At 56.6% G+C, this 23,718-nt stretch overlaps 13 protein-coding genes across 14 annotated transcripts; 5 read left to right on the top strand and 8 right to left on the bottom strand.

Annotated features, from left to right (window-relative positions):
- Positions 1-684: 684 nt before the first annotated feature.
- On the top strand, positions 685-1,944 carry KRP23_4392 (uncharacterized protein; the record flags this gene model as incomplete). The annotated part of the gene is made up of 4 exons (XM_067889344.1): positions 685-922; positions 1,006-1,125; positions 1,203-1,440; positions 1,500-1,944. The coding sequence occupies 4 exons, from the start codon at positions 685-687 to the stop codon at positions 1,942-1,944; spliced, it is 1,041 nt and encodes a 346-aa protein (XP_067748511.1).
- Positions 1,945-2,059: 115 nt separating this feature from the next.
- On the bottom strand, positions 2,060-3,146 carry KRP23_4391 (Peptidyl-prolyl cis-trans isomerase FKBP62; the record flags this gene model as incomplete). The annotated part of the gene is made up of 3 exons (XM_067889341.1): positions 2,060-2,281; positions 2,341-2,766; positions 2,841-3,146. 3 exons carry the CDS (start codon positions 3,144-3,146, stop codon positions 2,060-2,062), a joined length of 954 nt encoding a protein of 317 aa, XP_067748510.1.
- A 203-nt stretch (positions 3,147-3,349) lies between these two features.
- KRP23_4390 (putative alpha-ketoglutarate-dependent sulfonate dioxygenase) lies at positions 3,350-4,541 on the bottom strand (the record flags this gene model as incomplete). The annotated part of the gene is made up of 2 exons (XM_067889340.1): positions 3,350-3,724; positions 3,789-4,541. 2 exons carry the CDS (start codon positions 4,539-4,541, stop codon positions 3,350-3,352), a joined length of 1,128 nt encoding a protein of 375 aa, XP_067748509.1.
- A 537-nt stretch (positions 4,542-5,078) lies between these two features.
- KRP23_4389 (putative alpha-ketoglutarate-dependent sulfonate dioxygenase) lies at positions 5,079-6,422 on the bottom strand (the record flags this gene model as incomplete). Its single annotated transcript, XM_067889339.1, has 4 exons — positions 5,079-5,290; positions 5,370-5,532; positions 5,602-6,312; positions 6,408-6,422. The coding sequence occupies 4 exons, from the start codon at positions 6,420-6,422 to the stop codon at positions 5,079-5,081; spliced, it is 1,101 nt and encodes a 366-aa protein (XP_067748508.1).
- Positions 6,423-7,546: 1,124 nt separating this feature from the next.
- Positions 7,547-9,560, top strand: KRP23_4388 (Solute carrier family 15 member 1; the record flags this gene model as incomplete). Its single annotated transcript, XM_067889338.1, has 2 exons — positions 7,547-8,496; positions 9,458-9,560. The coding sequence occupies 2 exons, from the start codon at positions 7,547-7,549 to the stop codon at positions 9,558-9,560; spliced, it is 1,053 nt and encodes a 350-aa protein (XP_067748507.1).
- Positions 9,561-9,833: 273 nt separating this feature from the next.
- On the bottom strand, positions 9,834-10,994 carry KRP23_4387 (Cysteine-rich secretory protein 2; the record flags this gene model as incomplete). The annotated part of the gene is made up of 1 exon (XM_067889337.1): positions 9,834-10,994. The coding sequence occupies one exon, from the start codon at positions 10,992-10,994 to the stop codon at positions 9,834-9,836; it is 1,161 nt and encodes a 386-aa protein (XP_067748506.1).
- Positions 10,995-11,959: 965 nt separating this feature from the next.
- KRP23_4386 (Peptidase inhibitor 16) lies at positions 11,960-13,501 on the bottom strand (the record flags this gene model as incomplete). The annotated part of the gene is made up of 1 exon (XM_067889336.1): positions 11,960-13,501. One exon carries the CDS (start codon positions 13,499-13,501, stop codon positions 11,960-11,962), a length of 1,542 nt encoding a protein of 513 aa, XP_067748505.1.
- Positions 13,502-14,291: 790 nt separating this feature from the next.
- Positions 14,292-16,481, bottom strand: KRP23_4385 (Peptidase inhibitor 16; the record flags this gene model as incomplete). Its single annotated transcript, XM_067889335.1, has 1 exon — positions 14,292-16,481. The coding sequence occupies one exon, from the start codon at positions 16,479-16,481 to the stop codon at positions 14,292-14,294; it is 2,190 nt and encodes a 729-aa protein (XP_067748504.1).
- Positions 16,040-16,500, top strand: KRP23_4384 (uncharacterized protein; the record flags this gene model as incomplete). The annotated part of the gene is made up of 2 exons (XM_067889334.1): positions 16,040-16,077; positions 16,137-16,500. 2 exons carry the CDS (start codon positions 16,040-16,042, stop codon positions 16,498-16,500), a joined length of 402 nt encoding a protein of 133 aa, XP_067748503.1.
- A 1,397-nt stretch (positions 16,501-17,897) lies between these two features.
- Positions 17,898-19,486, bottom strand: KRP23_4383 (rRNA (cytosine-C(5))-methyltransferase NOP2C; the record flags this gene model as incomplete). Its single annotated transcript, XM_067889333.1, has 2 exons — positions 17,898-19,251; positions 19,338-19,486. 2 exons carry the CDS (start codon positions 19,484-19,486, stop codon positions 17,898-17,900), a joined length of 1,503 nt encoding a protein of 500 aa, XP_067748502.1.
- A 216-nt stretch (positions 19,487-19,702) lies between these two features.
- KRP23_4382 (uncharacterized protein) lies at positions 19,703-20,497 on the top strand (the record flags this gene model as incomplete). The annotated part of the gene is made up of 1 exon (XM_067889332.1): positions 19,703-20,497. The coding sequence occupies one exon, from the start codon at positions 19,703-19,705 to the stop codon at positions 20,495-20,497; it is 795 nt and encodes a 264-aa protein (XP_067748501.1).
- An 849-nt stretch (positions 20,498-21,346) lies between these two features.
- Positions 21,347-22,438, bottom strand: KRP23_4381 (MYG1 protein; the record flags this gene model as incomplete). The annotated part of the gene is made up of 1 exon (XM_067889330.1): positions 21,347-22,438. One exon carries the CDS (start codon positions 22,436-22,438, stop codon positions 21,347-21,349), a length of 1,092 nt encoding a protein of 363 aa, XP_067748500.1.
- Positions 22,439-22,631: 193 nt separating this feature from the next.
- On the top strand, positions 22,632-23,631 carry KRP23_4380 (uncharacterized protein; the record flags this gene model as incomplete). 2 transcript variants are annotated; one of them, XM_067889329.1, is made up of 3 exons in its annotated part: positions 22,632-22,665; positions 22,873-23,086; positions 23,163-23,631. In XM_067889329.1, 3 exons carry the CDS (start codon positions 22,632-22,634, stop codon positions 23,629-23,631), a joined length of 717 nt encoding a protein of 238 aa, XP_067748499.1. The 2 variants fall into 2 exon arrangements, with proteins under 2 accessions (XP_067748499.1, XP_067748498.1); XM_067889328.1 differs by having other exon boundaries at positions 22,632-22,710.
- Between the last annotated feature and the right edge of the window lie 87 nt (positions 23,632-23,718).

Below are 23,718 nucleotides of genomic sequence, written 5' to 3'. Positions count from 1 at the left end.
GACAGCTTACCAATGAGCTGAAAAGAGGCAAAGGCGTTCGAGACTGCGGGCATTTTCTGCAGTGGTGCTCGCCTGCAAACGTCAGAGAGTGCTAACTATTCGGGTAGCGGTCATCAAACCTAGTGGAGGCTTCGGAACGCAATTGGTTACGGGTATTCATTATGCACCTGTTCACCTACTTCGAGAAATGAAATGCAACGTTGTATTATTCAGCACGAGTGCTGTTGTATACTTGCGTGCCCAGAATGCCGTTGAATAGGAGTCGACATTGATCGATACCCGCCGCCACGAAGAGGTCTGAAGGCTCGCATAGGGGCATACGTTTTTCAGCCCACCCCCAACGATGTAGCAGCTTACGTTTGCAGGTGCCGCTTCGCAGAAGATAGAGAACACCTCCATAACAAGGATACAGTATCAGTGACACAGCGTGCACATTTAGCGAATTTGTGTGCCAGGAAACGTGGTGGACAAATCAACCACGCCACGCTTTCTGCATTTAATTTGAAATCACCACGAATTCTGACATTTGCCCTTTTTCTTATTCAATCAAGATTATTAGTTTTCGAAGCCCCAAAATGAAAGGTTAACTATATCCGTTTACAGAGGTTTTCGTCCTCGGCCAATGAATGGCGCCGGAAGAGACGTGGCTCAATCGGATGGTCGTCATTCCCCAAAGTGCTTCTGATGGTGGTGGCGAGCGACGTGTTCCCGCTAGTGCACGCGCTGCTGGCTGGCGCTGGCCTCAAGAAGGCGGCGGCCGCGTTGGCCAAGGAGGCCAAGCTGCAGCCCAAGGCGTTCAAGAGCGAGCACGACCTGCTGGAGGTCTACAGCTTCTACGTGACGCACAACATCAAGGCGCTCAAGAAGGGGAAGGTGCCAGCCACCTCGGTGGTGGACGCAGCCAAGAAGAAAAAAAAGTCACGTCCAGCAGTGAAGTGAAGAAAGAGGAGACTAAGGTTAAGAAAGAGTCGAGCTCGGATTCGGACTCTGACGATGAGTCGGAAGAGAAGACGGTGAAGAAGACGGTGCAGAAGAAGGAGGAGAGCTCTTCTAGTTCCGACGACTCTTCAGACTCATCGGACGAGGAGAAGCCCAAGAAGAAGAAGGCTCCTGCGGCCAAGAAGAGTGACTCGTCCAGCTCGGACGATCGTCCGACTCTTCGGAGGAGGAAAAGTCTGTCAAGACCAACAAGCGAAAAGCAGAGACCCCTACCACTGTTAAGACCAGCAAGAAGGCGAAGACGGAGGAGTCCTCCAGCTCAGATGACAGCTCGTCGTCAGACGACAGCTCCTCGGATTCTTCAGACTCGTCCGATGAGGAGGAGGCTCAAGCGAAGAAGGAGGCGAAGGCCCCCGCTGCTAAGTCCAGCAAGAAGGCGAAGGCAGAGGAGTCTTCCAGCTCAGATGACAGCTCGTCGGATTCTTCGGACTCGTCGGATTCGTCCGATGAGGAGGAGGCTCCAAAACGAAGAAGGCGGGGGCCCTTGCTGCTAAGGCCAGCAAGAAGGCAAAGACGGAGGAGTCCTCCAGCTCGGATGGCAGCTCCTCGGACTCTTCTGATTCTTCTGATTCTTCGGACTCGGACTCTTCGGACGACGAGGAGGCCCAAAAGAAGGAGACTGCGCGCCGTGAACAGGCTGCGAAGGCCGCTCTGGAATGGCAGCCGAAGAAGATTGAGAAGGTGGTTACCAAGACCAAGGCGGCAGGCACCCCCTTCCAGCGCGTGGACGGTGAGTTCTGGTCGCAGAAGATTGTGGACGACACGCTGCGTGACAACAGCTACGAGGGAACGTTCGGCGTGGACGGCGTCGGTGTCAAGGCCAACAACAAACTGCTGAAGACGCGCGGGAAGGACTTTACTAAGGGTAAGAACAAACTCAAGCGCGCGACGTACATGTGCGGCGCCATCAGCATGGGTTCCAACTCGTTCAAGTTCGAGGACTAGATCACCGCTTCCGACTTGAAAACGCAGAGATGTTGTTCACCTCCTGCTTGCGATAGTACAACCTATAGAATATAATTCTCGTTTACCTATTCTTCTCCGCGCAAAACAATATTCATTATCCGTTTAGCTGTGTCACGAGCGTCTGCAGTTCCTTCAGCCCTCGAGTCGAGGGTTGCCAAGTGTCCAAGCACGGAAAGTCGTCACTAGTCGAAGTCGAAGTTGGGTTTGAGCTCTTCAACAAGTTGAGCGACATCGTGTCCGAGGCACGAAGGCCAGGGACGTACCCGCGTTCCGGTGGTTTGACCTTGTCGCCATTGCCGAACATTGCAGCCGACACCTGCTTCGTGCGCAGCTTGTATGCGAGCATTTTGCTTGCAGCAATTTTTTCTCCTGCACCAAGAGCGGGTCAGCCGCTTGATTTTCTTCTGCTGCCTTCGAGATCTCCATAGCACGAGCAACATCCTTTTGCGCGAGGTCGAACTCGTCCTTGAGTCTGAACGCCTGTGCACGACGATAGAGCGCCTTCACATTGTCCGGATCAATTTCCAATGCTTGGTTGGCATGATGCACTGCGTCGTCCAGATGCATCGTCTTGAGTCGACAGGCTGCAAAATTCAGCAGCAGCTTCAGCTTCAACGCATCGGCCTGAGCTTCCTCCTCATCTGTATCTGTGAAAACATATTCAAAGTACACGAGTGCTTTGTGGTAGTGGAACGCAGCTCTCTGGTACTGGCCATGCTTGAAAAAGAGATTGCCCAGCACTCGGAACTCGTCACAAGCTGCTAGTTTCTCGAGCGTCGTCATGTCCATGAGCTTTTGCTCCTGAAAATGTTCAAAAGCCACAAATAAGCATTAACTGCCACAAATAGACGCCACATTTACCCTTCAATATCTACGGCCGAGTGGTCGTGGCTGCAGCCCATCTGAGCCTTAGCCGCGCGTTCGCTGCGCTCTCTTGCCTCCTGTTCCTGTCTCGCGAGATCCTCCGGGTCTTCCCACGCGTCCCATTTCTCGTAGGTCCTAGTCCAGTCGTAGCCCTTTTCGCCATTTTGGTCCGCCGCTTTTGCCACTTTGGATTTGACGCGTGCCACATTTTGCTCGGTCTCCACCAAGTTCTGCTGTGCCTCGGTCGCGTGGCGCTCCTTCTCCACGGCCATTTGCTCCAGCATACGGGCCAGATCCGGCGTGAATCCGCACGACATGACTGCCAAGTAATACAGTGCGGGGCTGATGAGGCGTCCTCTCGACGGCCCCAGTGCGAAATGTGATAAAGGTATTTGGTTTACACAAGTAATTTATCAGTCAAGCAATTTCTGGAAAAATAAATGCGAACCGCTGTATTTGCTGTTCATTACTATGGATACAGGTACAATGCCGAGGAGCTGCCTCGAGTTAAGCCTTAGATCTAGGGCTGGTCAGCTTGGGCGTCCAAGTACGGGATCTCGCCCTGCGTGGTCACTCGAACCGCGTGTCGGTTGCCTGGCAGGTAGTCGAAAGTTGCGTAGTGGGCAGTGACGCGGTTATCCCAGACGGCCACCGCGTTCTTGGTCCAGCGGAAGCGCACCTGGAACTCGTGGCCTTCCGTGATGTGCTTGTACAGCACCTTGAGGATCGCGTCCGATTCGCGAGAAGAGAGCTGCACAATGCGCGTGGTGAACGCAGGGTTCACGAAGAGCGCCTTGCGACCGGTGGCCGGGTGGGTGCGCACCACCGGGTGCTCGAACTCCACCGGCGGCCGACGAATCGTGTGTCCACGACTGTTTGCTCGCTCAGCTTGGCCCTACAAATGTCAATGCGGTTAGTACACAGCGGAGTAACAAGCCTCAACAACTAAACTTTCATACCTTGCTGCTGTGAATCGCGGTGAGACTTTCGATGAATTTCTTGAAAGGAGGAGTAAGACGCTCGTACGCCTCGTACGCAGACGCCCACAAAGTGTCACCGCCAAGTGGCGGGTTGGTCAGCACCTTGAAACTCGTGTAGGACGGCGGCTGGCGCTCGTTCGACACGTCGCTGTGCCAGACATTGTCCGGGTCGTATTGCTGCCGCTTGAGGATGCGGTCGCTGCCCTCCACGGTGTTCTGCACGACCAGAACTTCCGGGTGTCCTTCGGGATGGCCCAAGTTCTGGTGCACGTGGAGAGGACCAAAGTGGCGTCCGAGCTCCAGCTGCTGCTCCACGTCAATCTCCTGGTCACGGAAGAACACGACGCCGCGGTGCGCCACAAGCAGCGCGAGTTCGTCGCGCTGGGCGTCCGAAAGCTCGTGCAGCTGGATGCCACTCAACTCCGTGCCGATTTTCGGTGCTAGGTGGGTCACTGTGGCGTTCTTGAGCAGGTTCTTGAACGTCGGGTCGGCCTTCAACGCACGGTCTTCGTACGGCAGCACTGGGATCGGGTCGTACTTGGTTTCAGGGTAGACACTGAGTAGCTCTGGGTGCTCGAAGGGGAAGTGCTCCACTTGGTCGTTGAGCGCGTTCTTCACGGGTACCGGCTTGGTCTCAGTTGTGTTGGTCTGGGTCGCCACCACCTTTTGCACGATGGTGGGCGCAGCGTTGGTCGAAGCCGCCGCCTGTGTGTCTTGCTGTTGAGGAGCCATTGTTGTCGTCAGCGAAAGAATTGGAAAGTGAGAGAAGAAAACGGAGCAGTGCCAGCGCGCAGCGACATTCCTTCGCTTTTGCATCGCTTCCTCGCGGAAAAGAGCACCATCTAGGGTTGCAGACGGCGACGATGACATTGGGCTGCTTGGCGCTTTTCATTGGTTTCCGTATTGACACCGAAGTGGGTTAGGAATTGCCGAGGCCACGTCACTCGAGTGCAATTGTCGAGACGTTGCCATGTACTATGCACACCCGAACAGAGCCAATCAAGCGCTGGTTCGCCTGCACGTCCTTCTGCTTCACTTCAACATGCTGTCCTCGTGCTGTGTATTAGGCTCCTTCTGTTGCTTACATCACCAGAATACGCGGCGATCAGTGCGCACCTACCAAGACGCTCTGTGCATGTAGTTTCAAGTTGTTGTTCATTAACATTCAGCTGAGGTCGTCAAAGACCTCCCTATTACGAATCCACACGGACGCGGGCACCTACTCAATCGCGTCTTCCCCGCTCAACACACTACGAGATCGACACGCGCTTACTTGGGCTCCGCCTTGGGGTCAAAGTACGGCACCTCGCCGTGTGGCGTCACGCGGACAGCGTGGCGATTGCCCGGCAGGTAGTCGAACGTTGCGTAGTGGAACGTCGCGCGGTTGTCCCAAATGGCCACCGCGTTCTTGGTCCAGCGGAAGCGCACTTGGAACTCGTGGCCCTCGGTGACGTGCTGGTACAGCAGCTTCAGCACGGCGTCTGCAAACGAAATAGACAACCACGACGGTTAGCAAGCTGCAAACACCACTCACACGCACAACATTCAGCTGCAGCGTACCGGACTCCGCAGTCGAGAGCTGCACAATGCGCGTGGTGAAGGCGGGGTTCACGTAGAGAGCCCTACGGCCGGTCACGGGGTGGGTGCGCACCACCGGGTGCTCGAACTCCACCGGCGGACGACGAATGGTTTGTCCCTTAGCAGCGGCAGCAGCAGCTTGCGGCTACCAACCAGCAAAGAAACAACCGATTAGCTATCTAAAAGACACTAGACCAGAGACGTTGTGCTTTACCTTGCCAGTGTGAATCGCGGTGAGGCCCGAGATGAACTCGCGCATCGGCGGGGTGAGACGCTCGTACGCCTCGTAACCCGATGCCCAAAGCGTGTCACCGCCAACCGGAGGGTTGGTCAGCACCTTGAAGCTCGTGTACGATGGCGGTTGACGCTCATTGGACACGTCGCTGTGCCACGCGTTGAACGGGTCGTACATTTGGCGCTTGAGGAATCCCGCGCTCGTCTCGACCGAGTTCTCTACGACCAGCACCTCGTGGTGGTCCTTCGGGTGGCCCAGGTTCTGGTGCACGTGGAGAGGACCGTAGTAGCGACCCAGGTCCAGCTGCTGCTCGACGTCGATCTCCTGGTCGCGGAAGAACACGACGCCGCGATGGGCGATGAGCAGCGCGAGTTCATCGCGCTGTTCGTTGCTGAGCTCGTGCAGCTGAATGCCACTCAACTCCGTGCCGATCTTGGGCGTCAGGTGGGTCACTGTAGCGTCCTTGAGCAGGTTCTTGAACGTCGGGTCGGCCTTGAGCGCGCGGTCCTCCACGGATAGCTCGGGGATCGGGTCGAACTTGGCGTCGGGGTACACGCTGAGCAGCTCCGGGTGCTCGAACTTGGAGTGCGCCACCTCCTGGTTCAGCGCGTTCTTGACGGCCACGGGCTTGATCGCGTTGGTAGTCGCGACCGTCTTGGTTGAGTCGTTCTGGTGTTGGGGGGGCCATGGCTGGGATGTTCAAAATGCAAAGTGAGCTGGACTCGGAGTATCAAAGAGGCTCGGTCTCGACTGGAATTGTGTGCGTGGACGCGCCGGCCACGCACGCGTCGTGGTTGCATTATTTTGCGGCTGTAGATATGGCTGCGCGATCACAAACGCTGAGCAAGACGGTGGGCCGCAGTTACTCTAGCAACAAGTCGCGCCAGGTCAGCTTGTCTTTACTGGCGAGGCGGATGGGCTCTCGGTGGGACTGCGGGAAGCGTGATGTAGGTGCTAGGGGCGCGCTCGATTGGCCTTCAGGCGATGCATACAGCGACCCATACTGGTGGTCTCCGCTGTTTAACGTCAACGTGGTGATTGGTTTTCCGGCGCGATGACACGGATCTTCAGTGGCGAATCAGCGCCGGAGGACCGTCCACTTCAACCTGGACCGCAGCGAGGATGCGCACTGTAATGCCGTGAGCCTTTCACGTATGCACGCCGGCTTACACGCCCGATCGAGGCGCGGACACGCATAGGAAGATCACCGACAGCGCCGGATCCAGAGAGCGCTCTGACACCGGTTGCGTCCGCTTTCCGCTTCGGTGGAGTGGAATCAGGCTGCTTGCCTGCCGCCGCAGATTCGTAGATGCATGGCTTTCTTACCTTTTGGGAGCGCTTGCAGGTTGCAAGTTGCAGCGCTACTATCGGAATGCATTGCGTGCGACTAGCACATCGGACGGTCGTCTAGCAAAATGCACATGAAACCCCGGTCTCTATGGTCGACGGTGCATGACGAACTGCAAGCGTTCCGTTGTTCGGGCTCAACTTCTTGTCCTGAACAAACGAGCCGCCGGCATCCGGCTTGAGCTACCGTAATAAGCTACAACAGCGTTATTCGAGCCGAGTTTCACTGCAACGTGATGGTACGCTCGGTCCATCAAGCGCATGTCCTCCCAGCTGGCGGGGAGACTTTGTTTCGTCCGGGAGGAGAGACCTGCAAAGCAAGTCGTTTCCGAGCGTGAGGGTTCGATTGGCCGTAGTGGAGACCGACCTGGCCAATGGCAAGGACCAAACTGCCCTACACTTCAACGCGGTGAGCTGGGGTGGGTCTCCTCTGATACTAGCCGGAACCTGTCAAGCGTGGGGTCGAAGGACTTCGCGTATGTCGCTCTTTTATCGCTCTACCGATAGTCGAGTGCACCAATATCGCCACAAGCGTTCAATCAAATCTTCATTTCCGGAATCGCCTCCGTCTGCAAAGATGTCCAAGGTGCTGTCGCCTGTGCTCACGCCAACGCTGACGCCGTCCGTCACGGGCTACGTCAGCACGAAACTCTGGGACGAGCGACCCGTGCGGTATGCCGCCAATGTGCTCAAGCACGTGTGCATCTTCCTCCTCATCCTCACGGCGTGCGAGGAGGTCACGAGCTTCGCCATCGGCCAGTCGCTCAAGAACTTTTTCCAGAAGCTGGGCTGGTCCAACAAGGGCTCGACCTCTATGAAGCTCACGTACGACTCGTTCAGCCAGTTCATGTGCATCGTGGCCGGCTACATCGCCGACGAGCGCCTCGGCAAGTTCAAGACGCTGCTGTCGGCCGCCACGCTCGACTCGTTCGGCCTCCTCTTCCTCGTGATCGCCGCGCTGCCGGTCGTCGTCAACAACCACCTCGGAGTGAGCAAGGCCATCTTCAACGTCGGCCTGTTCCTCGGCGTCGCCGTCTCGCAGATCTGCCTTCGGTCGCTCGTGATCTCGTACGGAGGCGACCAGTTCTCGCCCAACGCGCCGTCCTCGGAGAAGGCCCTCTTCTTCAGCATCCAGTACTGGGTCGCCAACATCGGGGCGTTCATCGGCTATGCCGTGTTCCCGTCCGTGTCAATCCACGGCTTCGGCGCCATCCCTGCCGACTACGGCTACGTCAGTGTCTACCTCGTGGGGTTCGCCATGCTGGTGATCTTTGTCGCTCTGCTCTACGCTACGCGCAAGCGCTACGTGAACGTGCCGCCCACCAAGCAGTCGGTCGCGCTCGTGATCAAGATCGTCATCGACCACGCCAAGAAGAATTTCAGTGCTCAGATGGTCGTGCTCGGCACAGTCCTGTACATCGCTGCCTTCCTGCTCAACATCCTGGCCTCGGTGCTGTCGGACCACGGCGAGGTGGGCCACAACATCTCGTACGCGTGCGGCGTGATGATTGTCATCGCGACGATTCTGTGGGTCTACTTCGGCCAAAGCTCCGAGTTCATGGAGACCGCCAAGGACACGGTCGGCGGCCGATTCGACCCCGAGCTCGTGAACGGCGTCAAGCAGGTGATCCGCATCCTGCCTTTCAACGCCTTCAACGTCTTCTGGTGGGTCTGCCAGAACCAGCGAGGCAACAACCAGTCCATCGTGCAGCAGACCGACACGCGCCTTGGCAGCGGCCCGTTCTCCTCGCAGATGCCGGGACCCACCGTCCAAATGTTCAACCCCATCGGCGTGTTGGTCTTTGTGCCTCTCATGGAGAAGGTCGTCTACCCTCTGTACGAGAAGCACGCTGGGAAACCTGCCAGTCGCTACGGAAAGGTGCTTGCCGGCTACTGCACGGCGGTCGTGGCCATGATCTGGACCGGGTGCTACGAGATCATCCGTCGCAACCAACCCCTGCTCACGTACGTGGATTCGAGCGGCGTGACGCAGCACATGATCAATGACGACGGCAACCAGATGATGAACGACATTCCGTGGTGGACGGCCATCCCGCAGTACCTGCTCGTGGCCCTTGCGGGTGTCATGATCGCCATCCCGTCGTACGACATCAACTACTCGGAGGTGCCGCAGAGCATGCGCAGCACGTCCATCGCCCTCGGATTCTTCGTGAACTCCATGGGCAGCTCGCTGCTCTCGATCATCGTGTTGCTCTTCGGCAAGTACATCCCCACGGACCTCAACGACGGCCACATCGAGTACATGTTCTTCACGCTGGCAGCCATCATGGCCGTCAACATCTTTTTCTACGTTGTGGTGATGAACAGGATGCAGTTGGGAATGATCCCTCGCGTGAAGAAGGGAGGAGAGAAGGACGAGGAGGAAGCTCAGCCAGGCGCTGTGTAAGTGTCGTATAAGAACCGTTGGGGTTGTGCACAATGCAATTGTAGTTTTCAACATTTAGTGTGATTTGGATCGATGATGTAGATCAGAGAACACCGCGTTCTCGTGGCAATTGTCTCCGACGTACGGCGGGTTAGCTGAGGAAGGAGGAATGCTTCCACTGGTACAGCCGCACCGATCGTACTAGAGTTGTCGGTCAGGAACTACATGTATGTTATGTTGCGTTTTTCGGTTCGTGAATTTCGAGAATGAATTCGAAGTTGCAAAGGATTTGATCGACAAACAAGTGATGCGCGTTGAATGAAGTGAGCGGAACAAAGAGCTCATTAGGTTGATGGGGTTAACTAAAAGAGTAAAAAACAACGATCAGAATTACTAAATTGGACGAACTGTAAGCACGAACTTCTTACTCGCTTCTCGATAAGGGACAAGTCATAGTCTGAATGGATGAAGCTGTTACTTATCTATTGTGGATGCCACCGTCGAGGAGGATGTCGTTCTGGCGTTTAGTACTTACGCGATAGTGCACGAACATGACTATGCCGGCCACAGCTGCAATGCCCAGGATGAACATGCTGACCATGCCAAGGGTAGTCATGCTATGGGAGGACGCACCTTCCTGCCCAGTACTAGTCGTCAGCGACTCTGTGGTTTGCTTGGTGGTCGAAGAATCGCCTTCAGACTGGGTCGTTTCCTGTGACGACGGTGTTTTGGCCTCGTTCCTAAAAGTCGAGCCGGTAGCTGAGCTTGCCTTCACTGTACCTGGAGCCTGGTTGCTGTCGTCTTGTGTCATCGGTGCCGCGGAGCTGCCACTGCTACTGGAGTCTGCGGAGCTTGACGTTGAAGTGGTAACTTTTGGAGCCTTCGTCGTGGTTCCCTTGGTGGCAGTAGGCGCCGCTGTGGTCGCGTTGGGTGCCGGTGTCGAGGATAAGGAAGTCAAGTTTTGGGCAGTCGGAGGAACGGACCCTTGGGCGATTTCGCGAGCAGATTCAATCAAGATGGAGTGGATGTCGGACACGAAGGACGGGTACACCTGGTACGTGCTCTCGCCTGCAGGAATGTCTGCGATCTGGTTGTTAGCGTCGTTGCCTTCGTAGATGCATAGACCGCCTGACGCGGTAGTTTTGTCGGGACACTTGGATGCCTGAGCAGCGTGGTTGTACCAGGCGGACTTGCCGTCGTTTCCTGCCGGCGAGTACTCGCACACCACCACGTCTCCACCTGAGCAGCTAGCGGTGGCGCACCCGACACTGTAGGTTGCTGCCCAGACGACCTGCGAGTATGAATTGTAGACACCGACACCGACATCCAGACCGTCGGTGCCGGGCTGGGCCATTGTGTTGACAGTCGACACCGCAGTCTCCACCACCCAGCTCTGAATCGCCTCATCGATAATTGACGACGAGTTGCTCGACGACGACTGGTACGCGTTGATACCTGTTGACGTAGTAGCCGAGCACTTGGCAGCCGTGGAAGCAGCCTTAGTAGCGAGAGCGGAGTCCCAACCCATGCGACGCATGTTACCGGCGGACCATGGCAGGCCCGTTGTGCGGAAGTAGTTGTGGCGGTCAACCCAGATGGCCTGGTCCGGTTCGCTGAAGCTTTCGGCGTTGGCCGTCATGACGGCGGCAGCCGAGAATGATAGCACCGCTGATACCTTCATGTTGCCTGTACAGCTACCGAGATCCAAAGCGAGTTTCGGTGCGATCAACAGCACGGGTTGTGCTAAGCACGATGAAATGAAGAGTGAACCTCGTGGATCAAGACTTAACGGCCTGTCCACACAGTTTGCACTTCCTCGTTTGTTTTCCTGTCCGTTCTTAGGCACCTCAAATCCTGCGACTTTGCCCGGCGGCGAACCGAATCAACGATTCCGGCAAAGTGTTTGGGCTGAAAGGACCGCCGCCGTAGCGGCTGCGAGCTTCAGTCCACCAAGCCAGCGTTCCCAAGATCCGCTCGACGTGACGGTCGCATCCCGTGACGGAGAGATGTCCAAACTGTATTCTCGATTCTCGATTGGCTTGGCTTCCGTCACGAATCGTGAATCACGTACAAAGGTGTCCGATACCCAGTGTAAAAGTTCGAGCATGAAAAGATTTTGCTGTTTTGCAGTCGGATACACTCTTGAGACGATTCACACAATCTAGTGGGCACTTGACCATTGCGAAGGCTAAGCAATCCACCAATGCGTTATTCGTTGCCTTTCATGTTACAGTACCTTTACAGTTTCCGAGAGAATCTTCGCGCTCGTGCTTCAAGCAAGGAAAAAGGGTAGCAATGGCCATGTTAAGCACGTCGAACTCATGTGATTCACTTGTGGGCCGCCTTGTTGAGTACTTCACCAACACACTTCAATTGGCAGAGCCTGGCCTACAGCAACGCAGTAGCAATACATGTATTACTTGCTTACAGCAAACATGAACAAAACTGGATTGACTGCACTAGACTGGACTGCACTAAGCAACATCAGTCTCGACTACAGAATGAAAACCCCTCCACTTCCACCGTAAAGTCGCCGTCGAGACTGATGAGTGCTAACTCGAACTCTTTTACGTTTGTCTCCAACGTGGGTGATCCACTTCTAGCTTAAATGATCCGGATGCCTCCGTCGCGCATGATCTCGCGCTGCCGCTGCTGGTTCCTCTTGTAGCTCATGACCACACCGAATGCGGCAACGCCGACAATGGCCAGCACAATCATACCGGCCATGCCGGCAGCAGAGATACCTCCGGAGCCCTCAGTGCTGGTCTTGTTGCTGATGCTGGTCGCAGTGCCCGAGCTGGCCGTGGTGCTCTCGGTGCTGGCTGTGCTGGGGGCACTGGCAGTCGTCGCGCTGCCCGAGCTCTGGGCTGTTGACGATTCCGTTGTCGTCGACGCCTGGTTCGTGAATGCCGATCCGCTGTCCGAGCTCGCCTTAACCGTGCCGGGAGACGACTCATCCGACGTCTGCTTGGTTGCGGAGTGAGAAGAAGAGTCCGTGGAGGATGACGAGGTCGTGGTCTTTCCCTTCTTAGTGGGGGTGGAAGACCCCGAGCTGGAGTCCGACGAGGTGGTCGTCTTTCCCGTTTTGGTAGCAGAGGAAGACTCCGAGCTCGAGCCGGACGACGTGGTCGTCTTGCTGCTCTTCGTACCAGTAGAGTCCGAGCTTGAGCCGGACGACGAAGTAGCGGTCTGCTTCGTCGACGACGTCTTGGTGTCGCTGCTGCCGGACGAGGTCGTTGGGGCAGTCGGAGGGGCCGTGGTAGCCGTCGGCGCAGCGGTCGTCGCGCTCGGGGCCGTGGTGGCCGTCGTCGTCGATCCCGTCGAGTTCGTCGGTGAACCGCTGGCGATGGCACGCGCCGCCTCAATCAGCACAGTCTGCATGTCGGGCACATAGGCCGGGTACACCTCGTAGGTGAGTTTGCCCGCCGGAATGGCCGTGATCTGATCATTGGCCGAGTCCCCTTCCACGATGCACAGTCCCAATGAGGCTGTGGTACCCGACGGACAGTCGGACGCCGTGTTGCCGTGGACGAACCAGGGCGAGGAGCCGTCGTTGCCTGCGGGCGAGTAGTTGCACACCACCAAGTCTCCTCCTGAGCAGCTCGCGGTGGCACAACCGACGCTGGTCGTCGAGTCCCACAGCACCTGAGAGTACGAATTGTACACGCCTGTGCCCACGTCCACCCCCACAGCTCCCGGCTGGGGCAGCGTCTTGAGCGTCGTCATGGACGTCTCCACCACCCAGCTCTGAATAGCCTCGTCAATGACGGACGACGAGTTGCTGGACGTCGACTGGAACACGTTCACACCTGCTGCTGTGGTGGCCGAGCACGCTGCGGCCGTGGAGGCGGCGGTCGTGGCCAGGTCCGAGCTCCATCCGATGCGACGCATGTCCCCGGCCGACCAGGGCAAGCCCGTGGTGCGGAAGTAGTTGTGGCGGTCGATCCAGATCGCCTGGTCCTCTGCGCTGAAGCTGTCAGCGTGGACGGAGGCGACGGCCGCCGCTAGGAATACAAACGGCACCGATACCTTCATGCTGCGAGCTGTTGCCGTACTGCCAAGTCCAACTGGGGCGAATTCGAGTGTGGCGATGGAGAAGCTCGGCCCACACTGACTCCCGTAGTGGAGACCTGGTCTCCCAGACATCTGCTTCTGTGGTGCCAGATGCCCCGGCCTTTACAGTGGCATTGTGCAATTTGCAGACGAGAGATCACATACCCTGTGAAGACGATAGTCAGAAGTCGACTTTGTAGTCGATTTAGGCTTTGTAAATGAATACTATACCCGATGCATGGCTGTAGATTGTGTTGCAGGTTTTTGCTTGTAACTGTCCATGGAACCAGCTTGGCCGTTTTGTTGTGCCGGCGACTATATCGACAGGCCAAGAATCAAACTCCCCACCGATATTCCATGGCGCTGGAAAGCTCCTACGCCTCGCAGCCAAACGCTCGGTTTCGCCGCGAGCCATCGCCCGGCTGAATTGAAGGCCAGTATCGGATTGACATCTCATCCGTCCAGTTTATCGTTGGCGTCGTCTTGGCCTCCGTCTCGCCTCGCCATCGGGACTTGCGTGTTATAATAGCAAGTGCCATGGGTATCCACCCAACTTGCCAATCGAAAGTCTCCGTTGGCGCCGACTTGAACAGCAGCAGGTCGAGAGTGCCACTGATCCATTCCTCGCCATTGCCTGTTGGCGCTGCGCCGCATCTTGCACTGCATCATGAGCGGGGCTCTGCGCTGTGCGAAACCCAGAGGATCAGAAAAACTAAACCGGATTCGATTGACTTTATGCTCACTGCACGTGCACTGGGTGGTGGCCTCGCCGCTATTGTATCTCCCTCTCTCACTCTTCAATTCTCTCCGTTGTGCGTGCGAGGTCACCGCGTACGCTTTCATCACGTTGGGGCTCGGACTTCGTGGACCCGAGTTCTTGAAATTAAATGACTTGGATGCCGCCGTCGCGCATGATGTCGCGCTGCCGCTGCTGGTTCTTGCGGTAGCTCACGAACACGGCTATAGCCGCCACGGCCACGACGCCGAGCACGATGAGGCCGGCGAGAGCTGGAGCGGAGAGCACGGCACTGCTCGGGCTGGCAGAAGCCTCGTTGCTGGCCGAGACTGCAGTCTTCGAGCCCGAGTCGGGGTTGATCACCGGAGTCGTGGGTTTGGTGGTTTCCTGCTCCGTCGAGCCCTGCTTGCTCGAGGAGCTGCCCGAGCTGGTGGTCGTCGCCGATCCCGATGACGGCGACGAAGCCTGATTCGCGAAGGACGAGCCGCTGGCCGAGCTGGGTCTCACCTTTCCGGGGAGCTCGCTGTCTTCTGAGGACGACGAAGCAGTCGACGAGCTCGTCTCGGTGGAGGAACCAGTGCTAGATCCCAGTTCGGACGACAACAAGCTCGTTTCCTGCGAAGACGCAGTTTCGGCGCTCGAGGAGCTCAACGAGGACGTAGCCGACTCCGTAGACGAAGCTGAGGTCGTCGATGAAGAGCTGGTCTCGGCGGACGACCCAGGGGAAGACGCCGCTGCAACCGACGAGCCCGAGGTGGAAGAAACGCCCAAGCCTTCCGTCGACGAAGAACTGGTTTCCGCCGATGATTCCGTTGTCGACCCCGAGGCAGCAGTCGTAGCGGACGACCCAGAAGTCGAGGTAACGTCCCAGCCTCCACCAAGCGCCGAAGAGCTTGTCTCGGCACTCGAGGAAGCCTCAGTCGTAGCGGATGAACCAGAGGTGGAAGCAATATCCAAACTACCGAGCGAAGACGAGCTGGTCTCGGCAGACGACTCGGTGGTGGAGCCCGAGGTGGAAGCCACACCCCAGCTTCCGCCTAGAGAAGATGAACCAGTCTCAGCAGATGAATCGGTCGCTAAGCTTGAGGCCGTCTCTGTTTCGGACGAGCTCGACTCCCCCGAGCTAGTTGGTGATGACTCGAAGTTCGACGATGCAGTCGTGGTCGCGGACTCCTCGCTGCTCTCAGTTGCGGAGGATGCCCCAGCCGCATCTCTCGCCTTTGCTGCCTCCAGGATCGTTGACATGATCTCCGCGACGTACGTCGAGTACACCTGGAACGACCATCGGCCGTCTGGGATCGGAGCGATGAGGTCATTTGCCGGGTCTCCTTCAACTACGCAGAGCCCGAGGCTGGGCGTGGTTCCGGTCGGACACTGAGTGGCTTGCGCAGCGTGGACGTACCACGCAGACTTGCCGTCATTCCCTGCCGGCGAGTACTCACATGCGACCATCGATCCGTCCGAGCAACTGGCCATGGCACATCCGACGCTAGTCGTCGAGGCCCACACCACCTGCGTGTACGAGTCGTACAGACCCGCTCCTACGGCGTCGCCTTCCGTCGCTGGCGGAGTGACTGAGCCAATGTTCTTGAGCGAGGGGTCAACGACCCAGTCCTTAATCGCTTCCTCCATCACCGTCGACGGGTCTGTTGACGTGGACTGGTAGACATTCAGACCGGTAGTTGTGCTGGCGGCGCAACTGGCGGCTGCCGACGCAGCGTCCTTCGCTAGGTCGTCGTCCCAGCCCATTCGCTGCATGTTGCCCGCAGACCAAGGCAGAGCGGCCACACGGAAGTAGTTGTGGCGCTCAATCCAGATCGACTTCTGCTCGTCGGAGAAGCTGCCACCCGAAGTGGTCTGCTCCGTCGTAGAGTCCGACGAACTAGTTCCGGCGGATGACTCGGTGGTCCCAGACCCCGCAGAGGATTCCGTGGTGGAGCCCGAGGGAGTCTCAGTCGTAGCTGACGAACCCGAAGTCGAGGGGACGCCAAGCGAGGACGAGCTGGTCGCGGCTGATGAGTCGGTTGTGGCGCTCGAAGAAGTCTCCGTAGCGGACGAGGTGGAGCTGGCGGGGGCGTCCCAGCTCTCGAAAGAGGACGAACCTGAAGTCTCCGTTGCTGAGCCTGAGGTGGAAGAAGCGTCCCAGCCTTCAAGCGACGAAGAACTCGTTTCTGCGGACGATGCAGTGTATTCCGAACCGGACGAGGACGCGAGCGTCTGCTCCGTGCTGGGGTCGGACGATCCCGACGCCAAACTAGACGAACTCGCCGACTGGGCGTTGACGCCGGCGCCCAACGTGGCCAAAGCTGCCACGATGAGACTTGTTGGTACCTTCATCCTGGTGCTTCCTACCTAGAATTCTTGACAGTGAGGGAGGCAATGCCGAGAATTTTATTCCTCGTTGATGCACGACAACGAACTGTCGAGAGGTTTCGTTTATACGGACAAGCAGATCCTTTGATGTGCCCGCAGGAACGGACACAAGCCGAGTGTTTCCCCTGCAAAAGTGTGAAAGCATGGCCTGTCCGTGGAGCTGCAGCCGGTGAACGGGAAGCTACATGTAATGGTGCGGAAAGGGGACATGTTGACAGAGTCATCGATGGCTCGGCAGCAGGCACATTAGGGGAACGAAAGCAGAGCGCAAGCTGTACAATGGCCAGTAAATTGCCGAACAACCCTGGCTCTTGATGACACTTGGCCTCACTGTGCTGAGTCAGAAGTACAGCACGTACATGTAAACGGGTAAGTATCCTCGATGTCCAGTCGTGTGTGTGGGGGGGGGGGGCTCATTCCGAGACAAGAGTCGGAGTCCATGTGTGGAGTGCGGCTCGGTCGCAGCACAGCAGGCGGACTGGGAAATCCTGTGATGGGGTTTGGCCAGCAACGGTTGCTGCGACGGAGCTTTGGGGTCACAGATGTGACTCAGAGGCTTGAGAAGCGGACACTCGGGTGGTCGGAGCAACGTTCGAACGACCCAAACGATGCATTGTTGTTGACTCTGCTCGCTGGAACGGACAGCACAATCCACCAGCAGCCAAGATGAACAATGCTCCAACATCAACTGTTCTAGGAACCAAAGATCAAGGTGGGTTTCATTCATGTCAAAATAACAACAGCAAGAGCAACGCAACGCGCCGTACTCTCAGGTTGTGTGAGTCTGACTCACTGAGTCAACCTTTTGGCCAAGCATACGGAGCTTGTAGATGCAGTTTCTCGCTGGCGGGTGCTATCCTTGACCACTTTCTCGTCGCTACGCTTCCTGCCACCTTCGGTAAATATGATATCTTGAAATGGCGAGCAGCTTCTAAGTTAGGACGAGATAATCCGCCTTGTCATTTCAATAGTGATCTCATTCCTGTCGTCCTGCACGGCGGAGCATGACGATGCGGCCTCATTTCATCTACCAGCTCCTCCAAAAGACCCCATTTTTCACAGGGTACCCGCTATCATTAGCCACCCGTGGCAGCGTCAGTTGTTCTCCATCGTGTTTCACTATACGCTGTCGATGAAGGTCACAGCCAATCTGTATTCGCATAACGACATACTCAACGTTAATGTTTGCAACCCACACGACAAACTTGGTCATGAAGGAACGCATCCGAAGTATTCGCGCCACGTCTTTAGTGGTTGGAGTGCCAACTGTCATAATCGACACGCAAGGGTATTCAGTCCAGATGCATTACAGCTATTCATCTACACCCGCATGCAAGTCTATTGAAACCAAGAAGCCTGTACGTCAATAAGACAGGAACTCTACAAAACTGGAGACGCCTTAGCCTCCTGTCGAATGGGCCCTGTCTTGATGAACTTGGCGCAAAAGAAGCCCATGGTGTCCAGCTCCGTATTAGCCGGGTCGAAACGCTGGACGAGAGACGCTTCGTGCTCGTTCAGACCTTGGCCAGGCAATCCGCGGTCGCCAAGGTGAGCTTCACCCTGCGCGACCAGCTTCAGCGGGTAGTTCTGCAGCGCATGGTGCACCATCTGCTCGTTCTCCTTCGGATTGATCGTGCATGTGGAGTACACGAGCGTGCCGCCAGGCTTGAGCAAAAATGCTGCAACCCACAGGAAGTTGCGCTGCATGTTGGTGTACTCCGCTAGGTTGTCGGTGTCGCCCGCGTGCAGCAGGCGTGGACGCAGTCCAAGCGCCGAGCAGGGCGGGTCCAGCAGGATACGGTCGAAGGTCTCCGGAAAGAAGCCCTCCACCTGCAGCAGACGTGCCTGGCTCGGTGTGTTTCCCTTCGCTCGTGCCAAAACCTGCGCCACGCTGGTAAAGTCTCTGTCGCTCTGTGCGATTGCCAGCCCTGCATCCACCTGGTCCTTCGGCAACAACGCATGGGTGGAGTCCATCTTAAGCGGCACGACGCATTCGAGCTGCAACTCATCACAAAGTGTACGCAGTTCCAGCGCCTTCCGTTTCGATCGATCGCACGCCACCAGTGTGCCCTTGTTGCGCATCAACGTAGCCACATGGGACGTCTTCCCTCCGGGCGCGGCGCACATGTCCAGAATCACATCTCCTTCCTGCGGATCCAGCGCGTGCGCCACCACCGAGCACGGCAAGTTCTGCACGTAAATCTGTCCACGCAGGACGCCATTCATCGGCGGCGCATCGGGGCAAACTCGCACCAACTGCGTCACTGCGAGGCCTCTCACAGCTCGGAAAATCTCGGTGCGAGCCATTTTGGTCACCCCTCGAGCAATCAGCAGCTTCCGTCCATTGTGTGAGGCAAAGTCACTGCCTCGCGTGTGGTTGTGGTCCAAGTCCACGAACACGTTCACTGGGTCCTCTGCGTTGATGCCGCTGCTGGCACTCATGACCCCTCGAGCGAAAATGTCACTGCCACGTAGCACCGCTTCTCCACAGAGTCGGTCCACCACGATACTCTTGAGTTCCGGATTAAACGCTACTGTAGTGTCTCCATTGGGTGACGACGGGATCATGAGCACGTCGGGCAGCGAAGCGTGGGCGAATGCCTCGATGGGCTGGCGACTGGCATCCAGAGCTGCCAATTGGGCGTTAAACTCGTTCAAATGAGGCTGCAAAGCCTGCAAAGCTTCATCTCGAGAGAGCTTCAATGTGTTCACACGAACAGCAGTGAACGCAGGGCTGTATCATTGCAATTGGACCAGTTCGTACAGATATTAGGCGTTACATAAACACTTTTTGTCTTATTTGAGCACAGCGGGACGTACGGTCGCGCGAGTGCGCGTTTGATATTCGTCCAGTGGGGTTCACCGTACGCGGCCCCGAGTTCCTGCTCCACTTGGTCGGGGAACGTCACGGAGAACGCGTCCAACGTGGTGGCGCTGGGCACAGCGGACGAACCTTCGAGCGGCGCCATGCTATGCTGGACAATGAATGGTGGAGTCTATGTAATAAAACGGAGTGATTGGATTGGTTGAAAATAGTCTTTCAGCTCGAATAGGTGAGTGAGGGTTGCCAAGTTGAAGTTTGGACAGAGTGATGGTTAAGTATCATCGACACAACAAGTAGACCATTTGCGGATTTACCAGAAACGCAGCACTGCCCCCCCCCCCCCTCCCCCCAATCACCCATCATGGCCCCACGCGCTCGTGTATCGTCGTATTCGCCGCAGCGCATTGTCACGCCGCACGCTCGACACGCCAAAAAGTCTGGCAAGGCAGCTTTCGTCAAGACGCAGATGGCTGTGATGAACTGGGAGAATGTGCTCGTGCCCATGGACTGGATGATCCACAACCTGTCGCTCGGTACACCTATTGCGACGATCGAACACGCTGTTGTGCGGTGCCGCAACGTGCCGCAACTGCTTCAAGCCATGGCGGCAATTGAAGATCGAGTCGTGGAGCTGCTGGCGGAGACCGTGCGGTCCGTCGACGGACCTGTATTCATTGTCAGCGAGTATACTACCGCCTACATCGAGCTGGTGAGCGGCCTGTTCTTTCCGCGGCTCACAGCGGCTCTGCGCAATGCCACGACGGGGATCTACGTCGTAGGGACTCCTGACACGCAGCTCTCGGCGCTGGAGATGAAGCAGTGGAAGGCCAATGTGTTGCGCACTGCGATCGTTGAGAAATTGTGTCAAGTGAGTGGGGATACCGCGGAGCAGTTACTCGCGCGCTACACGCTCGGGAGAATCGGTGTGGTGGCCCTTTGCGCCAATGAGACTGACATCGCCGCGACGTCGGCAATTCATTCCCTCGCTCCACACGCCGTAGTTAAGCGTGTCAAGGTTCAAGCGGCCATCTACAGACAAGATTACAACGGGTCTCCACCAACACCACTCGAGCAATTCCACTCGCGGCTCGAAACGTTGACAAAGTTTGTCAAGCACGCTGCAGCAGTAAATCAACCCATCAATGTCGCGTTGTAGACTGGGTACAACTCCGATGACTGTACATGGAGCATGTACACCATTTCAGGTGAACTAGCGAAAAGTTAGGAATAAACCTGTATTCACTTGTTGCTGTGGCTGCCTCCAAAACTTAGTGACGAACCCCGTAGAAGATAACTTGTACGCAAGTTAATGTAGACCTGTCGATAGTAGAAGTGCGTGATGCGAACTCCTGGTCGGAGCTGGCTAAAAAAGGATGTCAACTTGACATGGTCAAGAACGCGCCTTTCGATTAACAAGAGCCATTCTGCAGCTTGAATCTAAGTGAAAGTGCAGGGAGTGATGCATCAAACTGCAATCCTATGGGCTGCAAACGCATTTTATTCTCTTGGATCCGTTCTCGCTCAAATCTTTAGGCGATGAATCTACCGAGCAATTGATCGCGGCAAATGTTGTCCTGCCGATAATACGTGCAGCTTTGAGAATTGCTAAGCAGAACTCCTTCATCCTTCAAGCATTCGGGTCAGCACACACCGTAATGATCGACACGCAATCTCGGATCACCCTGCTTGGTATTACAAGTATTCATGTAGTACTGACGATTCTCGTTTTTGATCGGGTAAGTTGTCCACTGGTGCCAAAGCTTCGGATTCAACAATCGGGGCAACCTGGGCAGGAACAACATCAACGGTGTTGAATGAAATGAGTTTATGCTCTGGCCAGGCCCTTCCCACTGTTGAGATCAACGCAGACATGTACGCAGAGTATCGCCATCGGTTGTGCAGCCTCTATCCTCATCTTCTGCGGCAACCCGAGTTTGTTGTCATTCGAAGGAAAGTCTTGCATTTGCCTTAGCTAGCTGTTTTCTCTGTACCTTTCAACGGTATTTTACTTGGTTTCCTCGTCGGGAGCTTCCAGCGACTTGGCAGCCATCTCGAGGGCGCCTTCGTATGAGCGGTTGCCTCCGATGAAGCCGGCGTTGTGCACGAAAGTGCAGCCGTCGATGCCGGCCACGCGCGAAAGCTCCTCGTTGCGCAGACTGCGCCAAGCAGGGAGAAGTCCCTTGCGCAGCGCGAAGGAGCCGGGCTCGACGTTCAGCGCCTGCACGCGCGTCATGTTGCCCGTGGGGTCGTTGTAAAGCACGAACTTGATCTGGCCGGGGATCAGGAGCTTCTCCTCCAAATCGTGCAGGTGCGACTTCCACGGACAGTACTCGGGGAAGTGCACGATCTCACCGGACTTGTGCGTCTGGAACCGCTTAGCCACAGCTTTCTCCACGATCTCGCGGGCAGGCAGCCACGAGTGCACGAGGTCTTGGATGGCGTCCGTGAACTCGGTGATGGTCATGTACATGGCCTGCTGGAACTGCTGGTTGACGCGTGACTCGCTCTGGTCCTCGTTCCAGCGGGGGTTGAGGTAGCCCACGCGGCTGCTGAGACTGGTAGAGACCTGGTAGTTGTACGTGAGCTTGGCGTCACCTGCACTGGCCACCTCCACGCCGTTGTCAATCCCATCAATGTGTTCGATGAAGTTCTTGTAGGCCTTTTGGTGCAGAATGTCCAGCGTGGCTTCGTCTAGTGTGGCGGGGGCGGCCAGCGCCTGGATGATCTCGCGGCCAAAGTGTTTGTACACGAGGCCGGCGCTCGAGAGCTTCGTGTCGCGCGTGTCGAAGGTGCCGGTGAAGCTGCGCTGGTGATGGTCGAAGTGCAGCGTCTGCGGATCGTAGAGGCCGCCCACATCCACCACCGCCTCGCACTGGGCCAGTTTGGCCTCGTCACGGGTGCGCAACACGTCGTGGGCCGCGAATTTCGGCAGTAGCTTGAGCATCGACACGGCCAGTGCCTCGTCGCAGTGAAACGTGCCGTTGTGCGTGCCGATGTACTTCTTGTCGGCCAGAGAGGACGTTACCTGCGCGCCGCGGAAGGCCGCGAAGCACGGGGACGACGCCACGAAGGCAGCAGCTTTGGTCGGGACGGCCATGACGGTTTGATACTAGGTGGATGGATGGCACCACTGGAATCGGGTCACTTGGAGTTTGTATAGAGGATGACTTCAACAGCCTAGTTGTTTTCACTTGAATGACATTTAAGTATCTCGGAACAGTGACCAATAATAGAGAAAAAGCAGGCATTTTGAGAATTTCGGCGCGAAGAACGTGAACGCGCTGGCAGTGATGGCGGACGAGGAGATCGCGCCGGCCAGCACCGGTACGATTCTATATACCTTACAAATAGAGCGGGGCCATAAGCCAGGTAGGCTGTGTGGGGCTGCGTGTGCGTGGGTGTGATGGCGTCGGGGGTATACACCGTAGCCTCGTTCATTCCTCAAACTTACTGTTCTAGTTATAGAGCGGTCACATGTAAGGTGGATATTTTACTAAATAAGAAATTGACGTATTTATTTATATTTTGCAGAGCGAGTGCAGACGACGACCCAAAAGCCCGCGGTGCGGGGCCGATACGCCAAGTTCAACGGCGCTATGGACGTGCTGCTGCTGGAGGCGCTGCAGGTCAACAACCCGTTCACGGCCAAGCACGGCACGAGGCTACAGATGTGGCACAACGTGGCCGAGTCGGTCGGCGTTTCGGTGTTCAAGAACCCGGCAGCTTACTCTTGGCACACGTGCCGGTGAGAAGATCGGGTCTCGAGTTTTTATTTTTTCATGGTCTCATTTATTTTTTATTATATTTTTCTTAAATCGTAGTGATCGAGTGACGGCCCTCATGAAGATGTATACAGACGGCAAGCACGACAAGTTATTTAAGCACGGGACGATGGAGGAGAATGCTCGGAAGGAGGCCATTTTACGGGAGATCAATGATACTCTGATTCGGAAGAACCACAAGATGGCTGGCCAGACGGAGGTGGACGGGAACGGCAAGGAGAGAGTCGTTGTGACGAAAAGTGAAGATGCAGGCTTCAATCCTCCTGATTCGGCGTCCGTGACGCAGCCGCAGAAGCGACGAAAACTCGAGACGTCGGTGGCTGTGGTGACGGATAAGGCCTCAGACGTCCACGACGCTAGTAGCAGCGAAAACTTCCGTGCGCGGATTCTGGAGCTGATTGAGAGCAAGATCCAGTTCGATATGGACCAGCGGCAGAAGGAGACGGAGCTTCGGGAGCAGGAGTTCGAACTGCAGAAGCGGTTTCTGGAGTATTTACAATCAAAGTAGGTGTGCGTGGTTGCTGCCGTAGCATGCTGGCGATGGATAAAACGGTGGCAGTGTGCAGCCAAGAAGAGTGCCTATCTCGCAGCAGGC

This window comes from Phytophthora ramorum, assembly GCF_020800215.1.
Source record: "Phytophthora ramorum isolate Pr-102 chromosome Unknown Phyram_PR-102_s0003, whole genome shotgun sequence".
Classification (NCBI taxonomy): domain Eukaryota; phylum Oomycota; class Peronosporomycetes; order Peronosporales; family Peronosporaceae; genus Phytophthora; species Phytophthora ramorum.
Note: the sequence above shows the minus strand (reverse complement) of the source record. Positions and strands in the feature narration are given on the sequence as shown.